Source organism: Chironomus tepperi, unplaced genomic scaffold (genome assembly GCF_022539635.2).
Source record: "Chironomus tepperi strain 1889 unplaced genomic scaffold, CSIRO-AGI_Ctep_v1 contig_161, whole genome shotgun sequence".
NCBI lineage: Eukaryota > Metazoa > Arthropoda > Insecta > Diptera > Chironomidae > Chironomus > Chironomus tepperi.
Genome location: NW_027226283.1, coordinates 1,735,391 through 1,750,084, shown reverse-complemented (window position 1 = coordinate 1,750,084; position 14,694 = coordinate 1,735,391). Strand labels below are relative to the sequence as shown.

The window sequence follows — 14,694 nt, the reverse complement described above, 5'->3', positions numbered from 1 at the left end:
TAAGCATTAAAAGTGCAGTTATGTCAATGATTTGTGGTTTGAAAAATTACACATGCTATTCTTATATAAAAACCTTCGCTAAAAAAAACCAAGAAGATTTTCCAAAACGAAACAATATATTGATGTTCAATAAATCTCTGTCATATTATATTTCTGAATGAATCGATAGTAAATATCGATTGCATGCGCCTCATAATAACTACCAATGTTGACATATATTGTTGGTGACATTAAAAATAAATATATCCGCTGAATTTTACATTTAAGAAGTGAAAAATCGTTCAGAAAGTCTCATCGCATGTAGTTGCCGTTATTACTGAATTATCGATGTCACATAAAATGATTCGTTATAAATATATAGAGTAAATAACACAACTTCTCGTCAATAAATCGTCAACACCATATGTGAATGCTTCCAACAGATTGGATCTGGAGAATAATAAGATATGAGAGTAGCAAATGCTGTCTACAGTGCTTTAAGCTTTCTTTCTTTCTTTTATTATTTTATTTGTTATGGTTCATCCATATACATACATAGTATACAGTAAAATCAGCTTTAAACTGCTGAAACGCATTCATTTTGTCCTTGACTTTTTCTTTATTTTTCTCACAAAATTTCCATTTTATTATTGACGCAGGCATCGCATAGTTGTGCTATCTTATCGATTTGTCGTCTTGAAACAATTTCTTTTTTTTTAATAAAATTGAATTTTATTACACATTATGCTGATTTTTCTCTTCATGCTCTAATTTTTCAGGTGCCTGGTAGGCCAAGTGCTGCCGAATTGAGGGCAATGGCTTTAAGACAGCAGCAGCAAATTGATTCGCAACATCAAGTATGTATTCATAGCTATACATGTTTATAAATATTTTAGGCAATCTTTATATTACATATGTTAATTTTTACTTCCTTTTTTTCTTGTCTAGTTGTTAGCTGCGAAAGAACAAAGATTACGTTTTTTAAAAGCACAAGAGGCTCGTGGAGCCGCTGCTGCGGCAGAAGGCGAAAGACTACGTAGATTACGTGAACGCGTCGAAGCACAAGAATCAAAACTACGGCGACTCAGGGCGTTGAGAGGACAAGTGGATCTCCAAAAGACTTATAATGTGACATTGAGTAGGTTCATTTATTTATTTAAATAACTTCTTTCCTTCTCGAGATAATTTGCCAAGTATATACATCTTCGTCTATATTTCAATTACTAAGCTTGATGATTTTCATCTAAAATACTATTTTCGTCCAGATACTTAATGCTAGAATAAATTCATTGTAATTTTATATCCATCATCATTAACAAAGAACATTCTTTTGAAATTTATTTACTTTATTCTCTTTTTCGTCTTTTTTTTAATTCGTAAATGATGACGAATCTCAAAGATGTAAATATACACGTTTTTTCTCTTGTATGTGTCTTTTATGACAGCCATCAATAGATTGAAGGAAGAAGAGAACTATTTTAAAATGTAGTTATTTACTTGTACGCATTTGTCCTCCACTTTAGTTTTTTTTTAATTCCACTGAATTGGAATTGTTTAAAATAACTTTAATGTGACCTTGAACATTCCCAAGTTAAGTTGGTTAAATTTTTTTGTTCTTATATGCGTCATATACAAATGTGTTCAAGCAAATGAATTTACATTTGAATTGTAGAAGTTTTTGATGTTGTTCATGAACACAAAAGTTCTATGATTTGCGGTATGAAGACTTGAGTTCTTTTGAAACTCATGCATCATGTAGAGAGAATACGTGAACTTTATAAGCCATATAATTAACTAACTGACGCATAGAAAAACTTAATGAATCTTGTTGATTTTGTTTTTGAAAATTATAAATTTCCTGTTCATATTTCAAAATTCATACGATTAAGAATAATACTAAATTCACACAGTGATTGAGAGAAATTGCACATGACTATGATTTTCCCTTTGTTAAAAAGTTATGACACTTACTTGAGCTTCATATGTTCTGCAAAAGTTAATAGACACCCTATCTATCTATCTATGAAAATAAGTTAACCTTCACAGAAACAATAAAGTTAAAGAACAAAAACCTTACATTGTAATACACTTACAATGTGATATAAATAACAAACAAACGCTGAAAATGAGTTAAACATTTTGTGCACAGCAAAAGCAAAAAAAAAGTCTCATATTATAAAATGTAACCCACATCATCAGAAGCTGAAATTAGATTTCAAATTAATGAGTATATTATTACATGATAAAACATTTCTGTAGATGATGGATTGCGTGCTTGAGACTCAAGAATGATTTAATTATCGCGATGAATAAATAATCGTTTTAATTTTATGATTATCCATTAACAATGATGACGAAAACAAAGTTAATTATTTAGATATTAATTATAGCGTTTATCTAATCAAAATAACGATGTCTTTATCTCCATAAATGACATCAGAGCAAAATATTCAATTAACTTTAATTTGTCGTTGCTTCTGTTCTGTCCAAGCATTGCTTGATAAATCATGGCAGATTTACATATTTTTTGGAAATTTAAATTTAAATTTATTTAAGAAAAAGACCAAAGGGGAGGAACTTGAAAATTCATCCGCATTTTCGGTGCATTCTGATAGAAACATTTGGTGGACAGAGCATTTAGTAATTTTTCGAGGGTTTTTACTCTAATATAAGAATACTAAGTCAAAAAAGGGAAAAATTTCACTCAGATTTCCATTCAGTTTCACTCCCTTGAAAGAGACATATGCTAAATATGAAACAAGAAATAATACCTCCATAATGCTTGATTTGATGGAAAATAAATCCATTCTTAGTAATAATATCGAAATGTGGTCTTAAACTTTTTTCCGCATTTTATTTCGATTGGTGTGTAAGTTAATGCACAAAATTTTCATTGAAACTTTTCTCTTACAAGTAGGTACTTATCAAAATAAAATTTATTATTTTAACATCATAAAAACACATTAAAATGTTCAAATATTTATTCAAAAAGTTTATTCTTTTCATGAAACTCGTTTTGTTCTTTACAAGAAATGTTTTCAAAGTAACTAATTTAATTTCCGGAAGTTTTATGATGTTATGTTTCCAAAGTTAAAATTATGATTTATTACAATAAGTAGTCGGCATCCATATACTTACATTGAAATTGACTTAAAATTCTTTATTTTATATCTTTCCATTTGTCATTTATTCCGATGTAATATTTTTGTACCAGTAAGTCATTTTATGTCCAATAGCAGAATTAAGATGAGAAGATTTTCGAAATATTATATTATGATGTCCAGCCTATACATTTTATTAAGTAATAAAACTAGACATTAAAAATGGCATAAAAAATTTCGAGTTTCAGTAGCTTTAATTCATCTCATTGTTAAAACTACAATTTTTTGCAAGCTTTTAAAATGTGTGAAATCAAATGTTTAAACTCTTACAATAGACGACATGAAGCATGAAAATTTTAATTTAATTGTCAGCAGTGAACATTGCATTTTCGCTTATGTAACAGCTTTTGAAGAAGACAAGCGAATTTTTAATAAAAAAACGTGTTGTATTGATAATTTTTATGAGTATCTTTTTTTATTATACGTACCTATATTTTTGCGTTGAGTTTTTTTAAGCTCGGAAATGAAACAGGTTTATAATACATGACCCCATACATTTAAATTAAAGGTTTTATTTTGCTCATTCATGAAAATATTTTGATGTTTTGCTTGACCTACACATGAACCTTGTAGTATTGAATAATGAAGAAGATTGATGGATGAATCTTATAATTTCAATTATCGTATAATTGCTCGATATCAATCAAATAAAAAATCTCAATTCATGAGTAAATGAACTTTACGAGTTTATTAATTTATGTTATAAAAAGGATCATTCCTACCGATATTCAGGAAATGAAGAGAAAAGTCCTTTTGGAAGTAATGAAAAATTACCAAGATTTTATTCAATTTTCCGCTGTTAAAGTTAAATAAGTCTAATAAAATTTCTCTTGATAAAAATTAGCAAATTTATGTAGATTGAGCTTTAATGGTCTTAGATGATTATACAATCCAACATCAAAGTGTGAATAAATCTTCCAAAAAAATAAGCTAAATTTAGTATACAATGAACAAAAGAGATTTTCATTAAAACATTTGTACAATTTATCAAGAGAATTTAGAATTATCATAAAACATCAAAATATTATTTATAAAGTGTGAAAAATGAATTTGACATATCAAGAGGAATTTTTTTAAAAAAAAAGAATTAGTCTTGCAGGAAATCCTCACTTAATCTTGAATTGACAATGAATCATTCAAATCCCTCGATAATTTTTCATCGCATTATGGTTTATTAAATTTAAGCTCAGTATTTAAAATGGCGCATTTCATACATTCCTTCTTTGAAATATGTAATAGGCTCAGCATTTTCACCCTCGGAGTAAATATCAAGAAGAAAACGTATTCAGAAATGTCAATTTAATATAAATACCATTTTACATATACATAGCATTTTTAGTTCTTCCCGATAGAATAGGAAATAAAAAAATTTAAGAGGAACAATCTCATGAGGAGAAGCAAATAAACGATTTCAATAAATAAAAGGTGAAAATGACTGAAAGGTTTTACTAAGAGAGGAGAAAAGGGATTTTTCCTTCGTGATGGAAGAAAAGGTTGATGTCAGAAAAATGATTATAGGTCAAAGATTACGACACAATTCTATAAGAAGAAGAAATATAAAAAGAAAAAGAAACTTATCATAGACGACGAAAATATATATATTAGATAAATTCAATTATGACGGATATTTCCACTTAAAGAGATTATTTGTGAAAGAGTAAATAATGGATGAGGAAAAGATGAGAAAAAAAATCTGCAATTCTCCATCCACTTCTTATCACTGCTACATTAAATCTTTTTGTTTAATCACGTAATGACTTCCGATAGACTTTTTTTTTATTTTGTTATATTCTATTGATACATCGCCAGATACTCAACAGCTATCTTAAATGTGCAAGATAAAATCAATAGATATGATAGACTACTTATTTGAAAAGTCGGTGATAAAATTGATCGTTTGATTCGACAACAAATAAATCTACTCGAACTTCCATTACCAGTAATTTTCTGCACATAGAAAGGTCATGAAAAAGTTATGAAGTGAAAGAGAAGAGAGTACAAGATGAAATGCTACAGCATTTAAAGAAAATGTGATTTTGTTGTTTTACATTATATTATATTATATTTTGAGCAAGGAATGGTTGAATCGTTATCTACGTCAAGGGAGCTTTTTGAATGAAAATACAAAACCTAATTTTATACGCAAACATTTTGAAATTTATGAATCCACGACTTACGTGCTTCCCAACAAAGGAAATCGAATAAAGTTTTCACACATAAACTTTGAATGAGGAGAGAAAGCGCGAAAAAAGGAGAAACGGGGCAATTTTCTTCACACAGCGTAAGGATGATGATGTCTATTGTTGATGATAAATGGCTCTCATAAAAGTTTTTTTTTTTCATTCCTCTAAATTCATATTATTGTGCAAATTAAGTATTTTGAATAATTTATTCTCACTGTACTTGTTTATCATTCAAATTTATGATATCAAATTTCGTGAAATTGCTATTAAAAATAAAATATTAGATTTTTGATTTTTATGAAACTCAATTAAATGTTTATTGTTCATCTTCTAACTAAGTTTATACAAAAATATGAAGATTTGTTTCAAAGTCATTTCATTATTTAAGAGGAAAATGCTTTAAAAGTATGGAAAAATCTATTAACTATAATTTTTTTAAGTGAAAGAATTTATTATGGACGTTTTCATATCTGTACATCTGTTGTAAAAACTTTCGTTCATTCCAATTCTATCAATTTAACTCAAAACTTACGAATAAAGGAGAACAAACAAAAGAAATCGTATGTTTCTTAGCAAGGATTCAGGAGTAGCATACTTTTCAATTATCAAAACGCTTCATTCTTTAAAAGTTTTGCACAATAATGTCCTGCAATTTTCCTTCAGTCAGTGACTTGTTTTGGTCTTCAATTATACTTTAGAAGTTAAAATGATAATTTTAAGTTTGAGATATGAAAGTTTATCAGATATTAAATATATTTTTATATAAAATGGCTGAAACCTGATTTTTCCCCTACTTTTAAGGATCAGAAACTATTGAAAAATTGCACCTTTCTAAATATACTATTTTTACAATAGTGTCTGATCCTTATAATTTTCCTTTACTTTTGTTCCAAAGTTATCAAAAAACTTTACTTTGCTTTTCTTATTTCTACAGAAAGTTTCCTTGCGACTGTTCGTATAACAAAACGGAAGCAAATAAATTTGTGAAGAAGGACAATTAAACTTCTGATTCCCTCATTGTCTTAGTTTTTTTCTTTATTTTAATGAAACTAAAGTAAATTCCAAATCTTTTCGAAGCTGCGAACTTTTTCAATTGCTAAATTAAATAAGGGAAATTTGATTTATATTTTTCTTTATAAAGGAAAAACTTATCAAAAGTTCATATTGGTTGATAGAGTTGTTGAATAGTAAAACAATAATCCTTTCAAGAAAGCTTAAAGGAATTAATAAAATAATTTAATTATAATATTTTATTATAATTTATGACTAAAAATCCTTTTGTGACATTTATGAGAAGTAATAAAATGGATGATAAATTGCTTTTTTTTGTCGAAACGCTTCATTATTGTAAACTGGATGTTTCAGTAGCTTGGATAAAAATGGTTTTTCAAGATTGTTCCCATGTAACCAAAATATTCCATATATTTTCCTCCGACATTAAAGGAAAATAATATGTACTATCCATTTAAATATCAAATTTTTTTTGTTGTCCTTGTATGTTCTAAAAGTATTCCATTGATGGATTACCGCAACTCGCGAAAGTTCGAATCTCAGTTTTTCACCATAGAAAATTTTTTTGGCAAGAAAAATAAATTTTGTTCTAAATTTTGAATTCTATATACTTCACAAGAGCAAACAGAAATCACTTTTATAAGTCCGACCCAAATTTATATGGAACTTATAAATATTTATGAATGTGTTCGAGACTTAACAGTCTGCAGCTTAATTAAATTAAGCATCTTTTGTCATTTTTTCATGGTGTTAGTGTACTATAATTAAGTGCACACTAATACTTTAACAATAAAAATACATAAATATTCATGAAAAAAATACAAAGAAAACATGTGAATATTTATATGCATTTTATTGTCCATCAATGTAATACTTTTGTATTACATTGGTTTTCCCTTTATGTTCTACATTGATGTCATATTGCATCTTCCCTATTATCTTCCTTTTCCTAACGACAAGGAACGTACATGGAATGTACAAAAGTATTATCCATGGAAGATTCTTAAGTAATACACAATTCTTCCTTTTGGTTACATGGGTTTTTAAACATTAATGCAGTTATTTTATGATTAGACTTTTGGTCCATTTAAATGTTTATCCACTGTGGTTTATCATGTGAAAAATCGAAAACTCCTACCTGTTTTTAAGTATTCAAGAGAAGAACATTAAAAGGTTCAAAAATACCCAAAATGTACCATAAGTTTTTGTACAAGTATATTTTAAAAAAAGTTCCAAAGAATTAAAAAATCATCAGCAGAATTATTAAGAACTTTCCAAAAGGAATTTTTTATAAGAAGAAAATATTTATTCAAATCGTTTAGTGAAACGGCAATAAAATTGCGTCATAGTCGAGGATTTTTATTGTGCTTGAAACTTTTTTCTATATTTACTGTCCTTCATTTTGGAAATCTAGATGTTTATTTTCCAACTTTTTTTTTCGTTTCAGGCAATGATTTAGACTCTATTCGCGCACTTTTTAGTGAAAAAGAGAAGGAACTTAGCCTTGCAGTTGCAAAGGTAGAAGCTTTAACGAGGCAATTAGAAGAACTTCGAAGAGATCGTCGTGGTTTAAATTTAATAGCAAATAATGGCAATAATCAGCCATCTTCACCTGCTGCAAGAGAGCTGGAGAAGTTACGCAGGGAACTTATGGTAAGTAGGCTAATCTCCCGATGAAACTTTTATCAAACTTTAATTATATTAAATTTTTATATTGAAGTATCGAAACCAACTTTCTTTGCAACAAGATGCTCGTCTACATCTGCAACGTGAAGCATTACAACAACGACAAGCAGAATTGCGTTCTGTCGACCAACGAATATTAGAATTACAAGGTCGTTTGCAGCGTAAAAAGGCTGCAAATCTACTTCTCCAACAACAACAACAAAATGGCACACACGTATCAAGTTCTAATAACAACGTTCAACCAGCAAATATTCATGTCAGGTAAATTGAAATTTGATTTTATTTTTTATTTTTTATGGAAGGCTCGTTTTCTTAATTGCATTAAGACATATTTATGTGTACCTTAGACTATGAGAGTAAACAGTTCCCATCGTATATTACGAGAAAAATAAATTTATTTTCCTTAAAAAGTGTTATGATAATAAAATTTTCATAAAGGAAAAAGGAATTCTTTAGGATATTCAATATTGGATAAACTCGATATTAAACTTCGCTATATCTCTCAAATGTGTTTTCGTAACTTTCGCATTTTTTTATTTAATTTCCTCTTTTCCTTTTATGGTCTAGGGTAAAATTTATGTACATATTCTTTTTGTGTTTTCTTACTTTCTTGAGCATCGAAAAATATCATAACAATATTTCACCAAAGCATACAATAAACGATTATTGCTATGCCATTATACGCAATATTCCTTTCTTTACTTATGTATACATATTTTCTACTTCATTTGTTTCAACTCTCACGCTTTTTTTACTTGTTTTAATGTTATTATTAGATCTTCGTCGACTCATATTTATCCACCACAAAAGAATGTACGAGGAAATGTGGCAGCGGTTGAGCCATATAATCATACACCACAAAAATCCACATCTATAACGACATCGAATCAACAACAACAACACCAACAAATTATTCAAGATCTGGCCATGCTAAAGCTTAAATCATCACAGCAACAACAACATAGTCCAACATCAAACATGGCTGCCGAGAGTGACGAAACAAAGCTCGCACGCCAGAAGCAATTCAGTGATCACATAACGCCACAGCAAACACAAGGATTGTTGACGAAAAATACAAGTAATAATAATAATAATAATGATGTACAGAACCATCAAGTTAAGGATAGCATCATTATGGACAATGGTAATGAAAAGCAAACAAGTGCCCAATCTACTGATTTGAATGGAAAGAAGAACGAACTCACAAACCAAACGATGCCTTACAACAAATTTGTCGCCAATAATAGCTTGAATGTAGGTAATAGTAGTCTATTATCACATAAAATTATATCATCGGTGCTTTCGGCAAATAATGGAAGCAGTACAGCATTAGCAATGAAATCAAACGAATGTGACAGTGAGAAGGCAGGTGAAATAACAGGATCTAATGAAATGTCAACAGGTCATGTAAACGGTACACAAATTGCAAATAGTACGCCATTGAATGCCATTAATAAGTCTGTTGCAGAGCCACTAAACGTAGCAACAACAACGGAAACGGAAGAAAAACCAGCCATAAAGCCAAAAGCTTTACACCAAATACCGTCGGGAAATCTTGTTGTTCCACCACGAAAACCAATCAGTAGTGTTGCGCCAACATCAATAAAAAATATCTCGCAAGCTCCAAAAGTGCATATGGTTGCGCCAAATATAAATGTTCAAGCATCGTCTATTGAAAATGATAAATCTCGACCTGCCTTACCTCCTAAGCCCAACAAAAATGGCAACAATAATAACATTAACATTAATAGTAATAATAATAATAATAATAATAATAATAGCAATAGCAGCAGTAGTAATCAACAGGTACTGTCAAATGAATCTGAAAATGCGAGTGTAAACAATGAAAATAATTTGCCTATCAAAGCGAAACCTTTAACAATAAAAAAACAGCCATTATCTGAGCAACCAAAATTACGATCCCTTACATCAAATCTAAAGACTATTCAGTTTAGCACATCGAGGAGAATTGAAATGCCTCCTTCTTTTCTTTTCCCCGAAATTGCAACTACTGAGTTAAAGGATAATAGCAATAATGGCGATGTTAATGGCAATAGTATGAACCAAACATCAATCATTAGTAAATTAGTAAATGGAAACATAAATTTGAGTAATAATCTCAACAATAACAATAGCCAGGATAGTGGAAGTATAACAAGTAACGATGAAACAGATAAATCTATAACACCCGTTTCGACACCTATACAATCAGATGAGAAACATGTAGATAGTATAGTAAAACGAAAACGTAACATAATAGGTGATAATGTAAAAGCAAAGCTTGCACGTCGAGTGAGTTTCGATCCACTCGCTTTATTGCTTGATGCCAGTCTTGAAGGAGAATTAGAATTAGTGAGGAAAACTGCAATGCAAGTACCAAATCCTAGCGCAGCGAACGATGAAGGAATCACAGCTCTTCATAATGCCATTTGTGCTGGTCACTTGGAAATAGTAAAGTAATTATTATCATCTCATTCTTTATCATGAACGTCATATAGTAATTTATTTTTCTTTTCATTTCATTTTAAGGTTTTTAGTTCAGTTCGGTTGCGATGTTAATGCACAAGATTCTGATGGATGGACGCCATTGCATTGTGCTGGTAATTATGAATACTCATTTAATTTTTGTAACATTTAATAAATCATACCCATTCCATTTATCCAATTTTATAGCGTCATGCAACAATTTGCCAATGGTTCGCTTTTTAGTTGAATCCGGTGCATGCTTGTTTGCTTCTACGCTATCCGATCACGAAACACCCGCAGAAAAATGTGAGGAAGATGAAGAAGGATTTGATGGATGCTCTGAATATCTATACAGTAAGTACATTAGTGAGGATAAGATGGGGCTCCAAAAAATTCATTGTACATTTTACTTTTGTATAGGCATTCAAGAAAAATTGGGTATACTAAATAATGGAGAAGTTTATGCTGTTTTTTCATACGACGCTCAACAGCAAGATGAGCTCAAATTTAGCGTGAACGATAAGTTGACGATATTAAGGAAAGGCGACGAGTCTGAAAGAGAGTGGTGGTGGGCCAGGAATATTGATGGACACGAAGGATATGTCCCTAGAAATTTATTTGGGGTAATAATATTAATATTTTATTTAAATCGAAATGTTATAAATTGACATTTTTCAAGATAATTTGACTAACATGATTTATTTCTCTTATGCTTTACACAGCTCTATCCTCGCATCGATCCATCAATGAACCAGAATTACAGTGAATAACGTTTAATACGAAAGTATATACGAAAACGCATCAGAAAAGGATTAGTTACAACATTTTATATTTCAAATTATTTATAGTTGACTCTTAATCCATCACCCGTATACCTATTGTATTATCAATGCATGGCCTGTTTAAGAAGAATGCGTATCAATGTGTCATTTGATTTCATCACATGTTTATTTTTTCGTTCAGTTGTTAATTCTTTTCAATTTATTTTATAAATGCTTTTACTTGTTTTTTCTTTTTTTTTTGGCAATTAAAAAAGGAATTAAATCCGCTAAAATGATTATACGGAGTAATAAAAAAAATTTGCATCTACATACTTATTCTACACTAAAGCAAAAACAAATAAAGCATATTACGAAATTTGGATAGAAAATTTTCTAGTGATGAAGAAAAAATATTTATAAAGCATGGAGCATATACTTAATATTTATTTTTGGACCAAGATGGAGTAATCTTGCGAAAATAAAAGATTATTCTAGATTTTATTATACATATCTATTTCAAACAATCTTGAAATTAAATCTATCCTTTATACGATGTTCTACTTAATCTTATGAAAACATTTCCACACATCCATAAAACTTTTTGTTGCTAATTTTTGTTGTTTTAAAATTAGATAAACAAAAATCTCCTCATATGCCTGCCCAATCGTCTTTATTCTTTTATTGAGATTATTTAATCGTTAACAATTATACTCACAAAAATTAAAAAAAAAATGATAATGAAAATAAATTAAGATACAACTATAAAAAAGTCAGATCAATGTGGCTTCTGTTGTTTGTATTTTCGAGCACCTTTGAGTATTTTTATATTGCCATAATATTCCCCTCCAATACACTTGACCGCACCGATTTTCGTAGAAATAGATATAGAAAATTCGGTAAATGTTTATTTTAGTTCTCTTATGGCAAACATTTTCAGATTAATGAAACACTGAAAAGATTAAGTAAATCTTTAAGATAAACATTTACATCTTTTTCTTTCGCATTTATTTAAACAAGTGAGAACCACCACTTTATCTTATTTTCTTCTTTTCCTTTCATCACGTGAAAAATATCATTTGATGAAAACTATTGAAATAAGAATGAAAAGAGACCCCAGCAATTAAAAGATTAAAATTTCATGCACATGGTTACTTTGGAAAAACTCTTGTAGTCTTTAATTTGTTGGGAAGATACTTACATTTATCATCAAATAGACATGAGAAAATATTAAAAGATTAGGACATTGAAACTGAATAAATGTAACATAAAAAAGTTAAAAAAATAAAATAAATATATGCAGCATTAATATACAGTTTAGTTATTCTTAAATGTCTTATTTTCAGGTTAGGTTACCAAATTTGTTACACAGTGTCTCGGAATATTTGTATTCTAAGTAAATTTTGTCTTTCTATACACAGGACATTCGGAACTGCAGCTCCGATAATTTGAGATTGATGTTTTGACTACAATTATTGAGCACATAGTTTCAAAATGAAGAAACAAACTTTATCGAAGAAATAACAGACTGCGTCGATTAAGTGCATCGAGAGTAAAAGTTTAGTTTCTAAAAATTTCGATTTCGTCGATGTTTATGAGAAGTTCATATTAGAAAATATTAGTCAAGTGAATAAGACATTTTACCTGATTTTTATGGTCTGACAATCTCTTGATGATTGCAATTAAAGTCATGAATATGTCGCATATTTAAATAGAAAAACATATTCTAAAATCAGCTCAGTTTTGTGTTTATTGTAAAGCAGGAAAGTCAAGAGATAAGAAAATGTAAAGTCGACAATATGGTGATCTGGTACAAAATATTGATTGCGGTTGTGATAATAAATTTAGATTATTTTGTGGTATCATTACCAAATATAGTGATTGTCAACAACAAACCAATGAAATATAATAGAAAGGAAGATTTCGCTGAAATAATTACTGTTGTTGAGTCAGATAATCTTAAAAAGGATAAATACTTTTCGGAGAATCATCAAAAAGATACCCAACAGAAATCAAACTTATTTAAAACAAGTGGTTTTGTAACAAACAGTAATTTTAAAGGTGGACTAATAACAAAACACAATTTTACCTTGCATCTTCCAGTCAATAATAATCAAATTGTTACTTCCGATCGTTATGAAAATTCCAAATTTTCTAGTGATTTCTATAATTTGCAAAAGCAAGAAAGCTCCACAACGACTACAACGGAATCACCATTTATTTTACAACCCGAAATTGTATCTGCGATAATATACAGTAATGACTTGATTTCCAGTGCAAATTCTTTGAATAAAACATTAAATGGCAGTAATAAGCATAATTATCATAATAAATTTTCGCCCGTCGTTGAAAATAATCGTCCGTATAAAGAAAATTCTGTCATTATTGTACATTCAACACCAACTCCACCAATCGTTACTCCAATTTTCGTTGCATCAGCAACAAAAGTAACGAAACCTTCTAAAACGAAAAAGAAGAAAGACAATAGCTCAGCCACACTATCTACTGATGCAACCGATATTCATGAACATTTCATTAAGAATTTAGATTATTATAGAAAAATATTAAACTTAAATTGCTCAAATAATTCTAATGTTAAGAATCAAACGAAACAGCAATTGGTAATAACCGATAGTGAAAATGAAACTGTTGAAATAAAGCCAAAACCAACGAATAAAGAGGAAAAGGAAAAAGATAAAGATAAGGATAAAGACAAAGACAAAGATAAAGATAAAAAGAAGTGTAAGTGTAAAAAGAAGCATGGACATCATCATCATGATCATGACCATCATGACCACCGTAAGTATTGAGTTATTTAACCTACAAAATTTGTTTATCTTTTCTAAAATCTTAATTTCCGTAATATTTATCATGGTTTATTAAAGATGGTCATCATCATCATCATCATCACCATAAAGGATCAAAAGAATCACATGAGGAACATGAGGAGCATAAGCCTTCATATGAATATAAGCCCCAAACTCCTGTTTATGTAGAGCAAAAACCGCAGGAAGCACATAAAGTAATAACTGGAATACCAACAACATATAGTCATCTTCATCAACATCAACATCGAGTTCAGTCTTCATTATCTCATACGCCAAGCATTATATCTCCTGTAAATAGGGTAACTGCTCCTATAAACACAATTCCAACGATTCCAAATAAAATAGATTACTTTGAAGCGCCTGAAAAATTACCTCCTTTAGGTGATGATTATGAAGAGGTTGGAAATATGTTTGACACATTTTATCGGGCTATAGAAAATGCTTTTAGTGGTAATAAAGAAGATGATCAAGAATCAGTTGATTATGAAAGTAGAGAATATGAAAATGAAGAGAGCGGTTCCGATTACTCGGAAAATGAAAGTGAGGATGAAGATGAAAATTATAGTGAAGATTATAAAAAGAAGAGACGTAAAAAACGTGATTTGTCGGAGCGGAAAAATGT

The 14,694-nt window shown here is 29.5% G+C and overlaps 1 protein-coding gene across 5 annotated transcripts in view; it reads left to right on the top strand.

Annotated features, from left to right (window-relative positions):
• ASPP (Ankyrin-repeat, SH3-domain, and Proline-rich-region containing Protein) overlaps nucleotides 1-12,553 on the top strand; it is a 29,418-nt gene extending 16,865 nt beyond the window's left edge. For all 5 annotated transcript variants that reach the window (XM_070637056.1, XM_070637053.1, XM_070637052.1 and 2 more), the window contains exons 3-11: nucleotides 759-836; nucleotides 928-1,117; nucleotides 7,782-7,987; nucleotides 8,055-8,281; nucleotides 8,797-10,476; nucleotides 10,550-10,620; nucleotides 10,694-10,840; nucleotides 10,907-11,109; nucleotides 11,209-12,553. In XM_070637056.1, coding sequence (XP_070493157.1) covers nucleotides 759-836; nucleotides 928-1,117; nucleotides 7,782-7,987; nucleotides 8,055-8,281; nucleotides 8,797-10,476; nucleotides 10,550-10,620; nucleotides 10,694-10,840; nucleotides 10,907-11,109; nucleotides 11,209-11,256 — 2,850 coding nt within the window. In that variant the 3' untranslated portion in view covers nucleotides 11,257-12,553. The remainder of the gene's footprint in view (nucleotides 1-758; nucleotides 837-927; nucleotides 1,118-7,781; nucleotides 7,988-8,054; nucleotides 8,282-8,796; nucleotides 10,477-10,549; nucleotides 10,621-10,693; nucleotides 10,841-10,906; nucleotides 11,110-11,208) is intronic.
• Nucleotides 12,554-14,694: the final 2,141 nt, after the last annotated feature.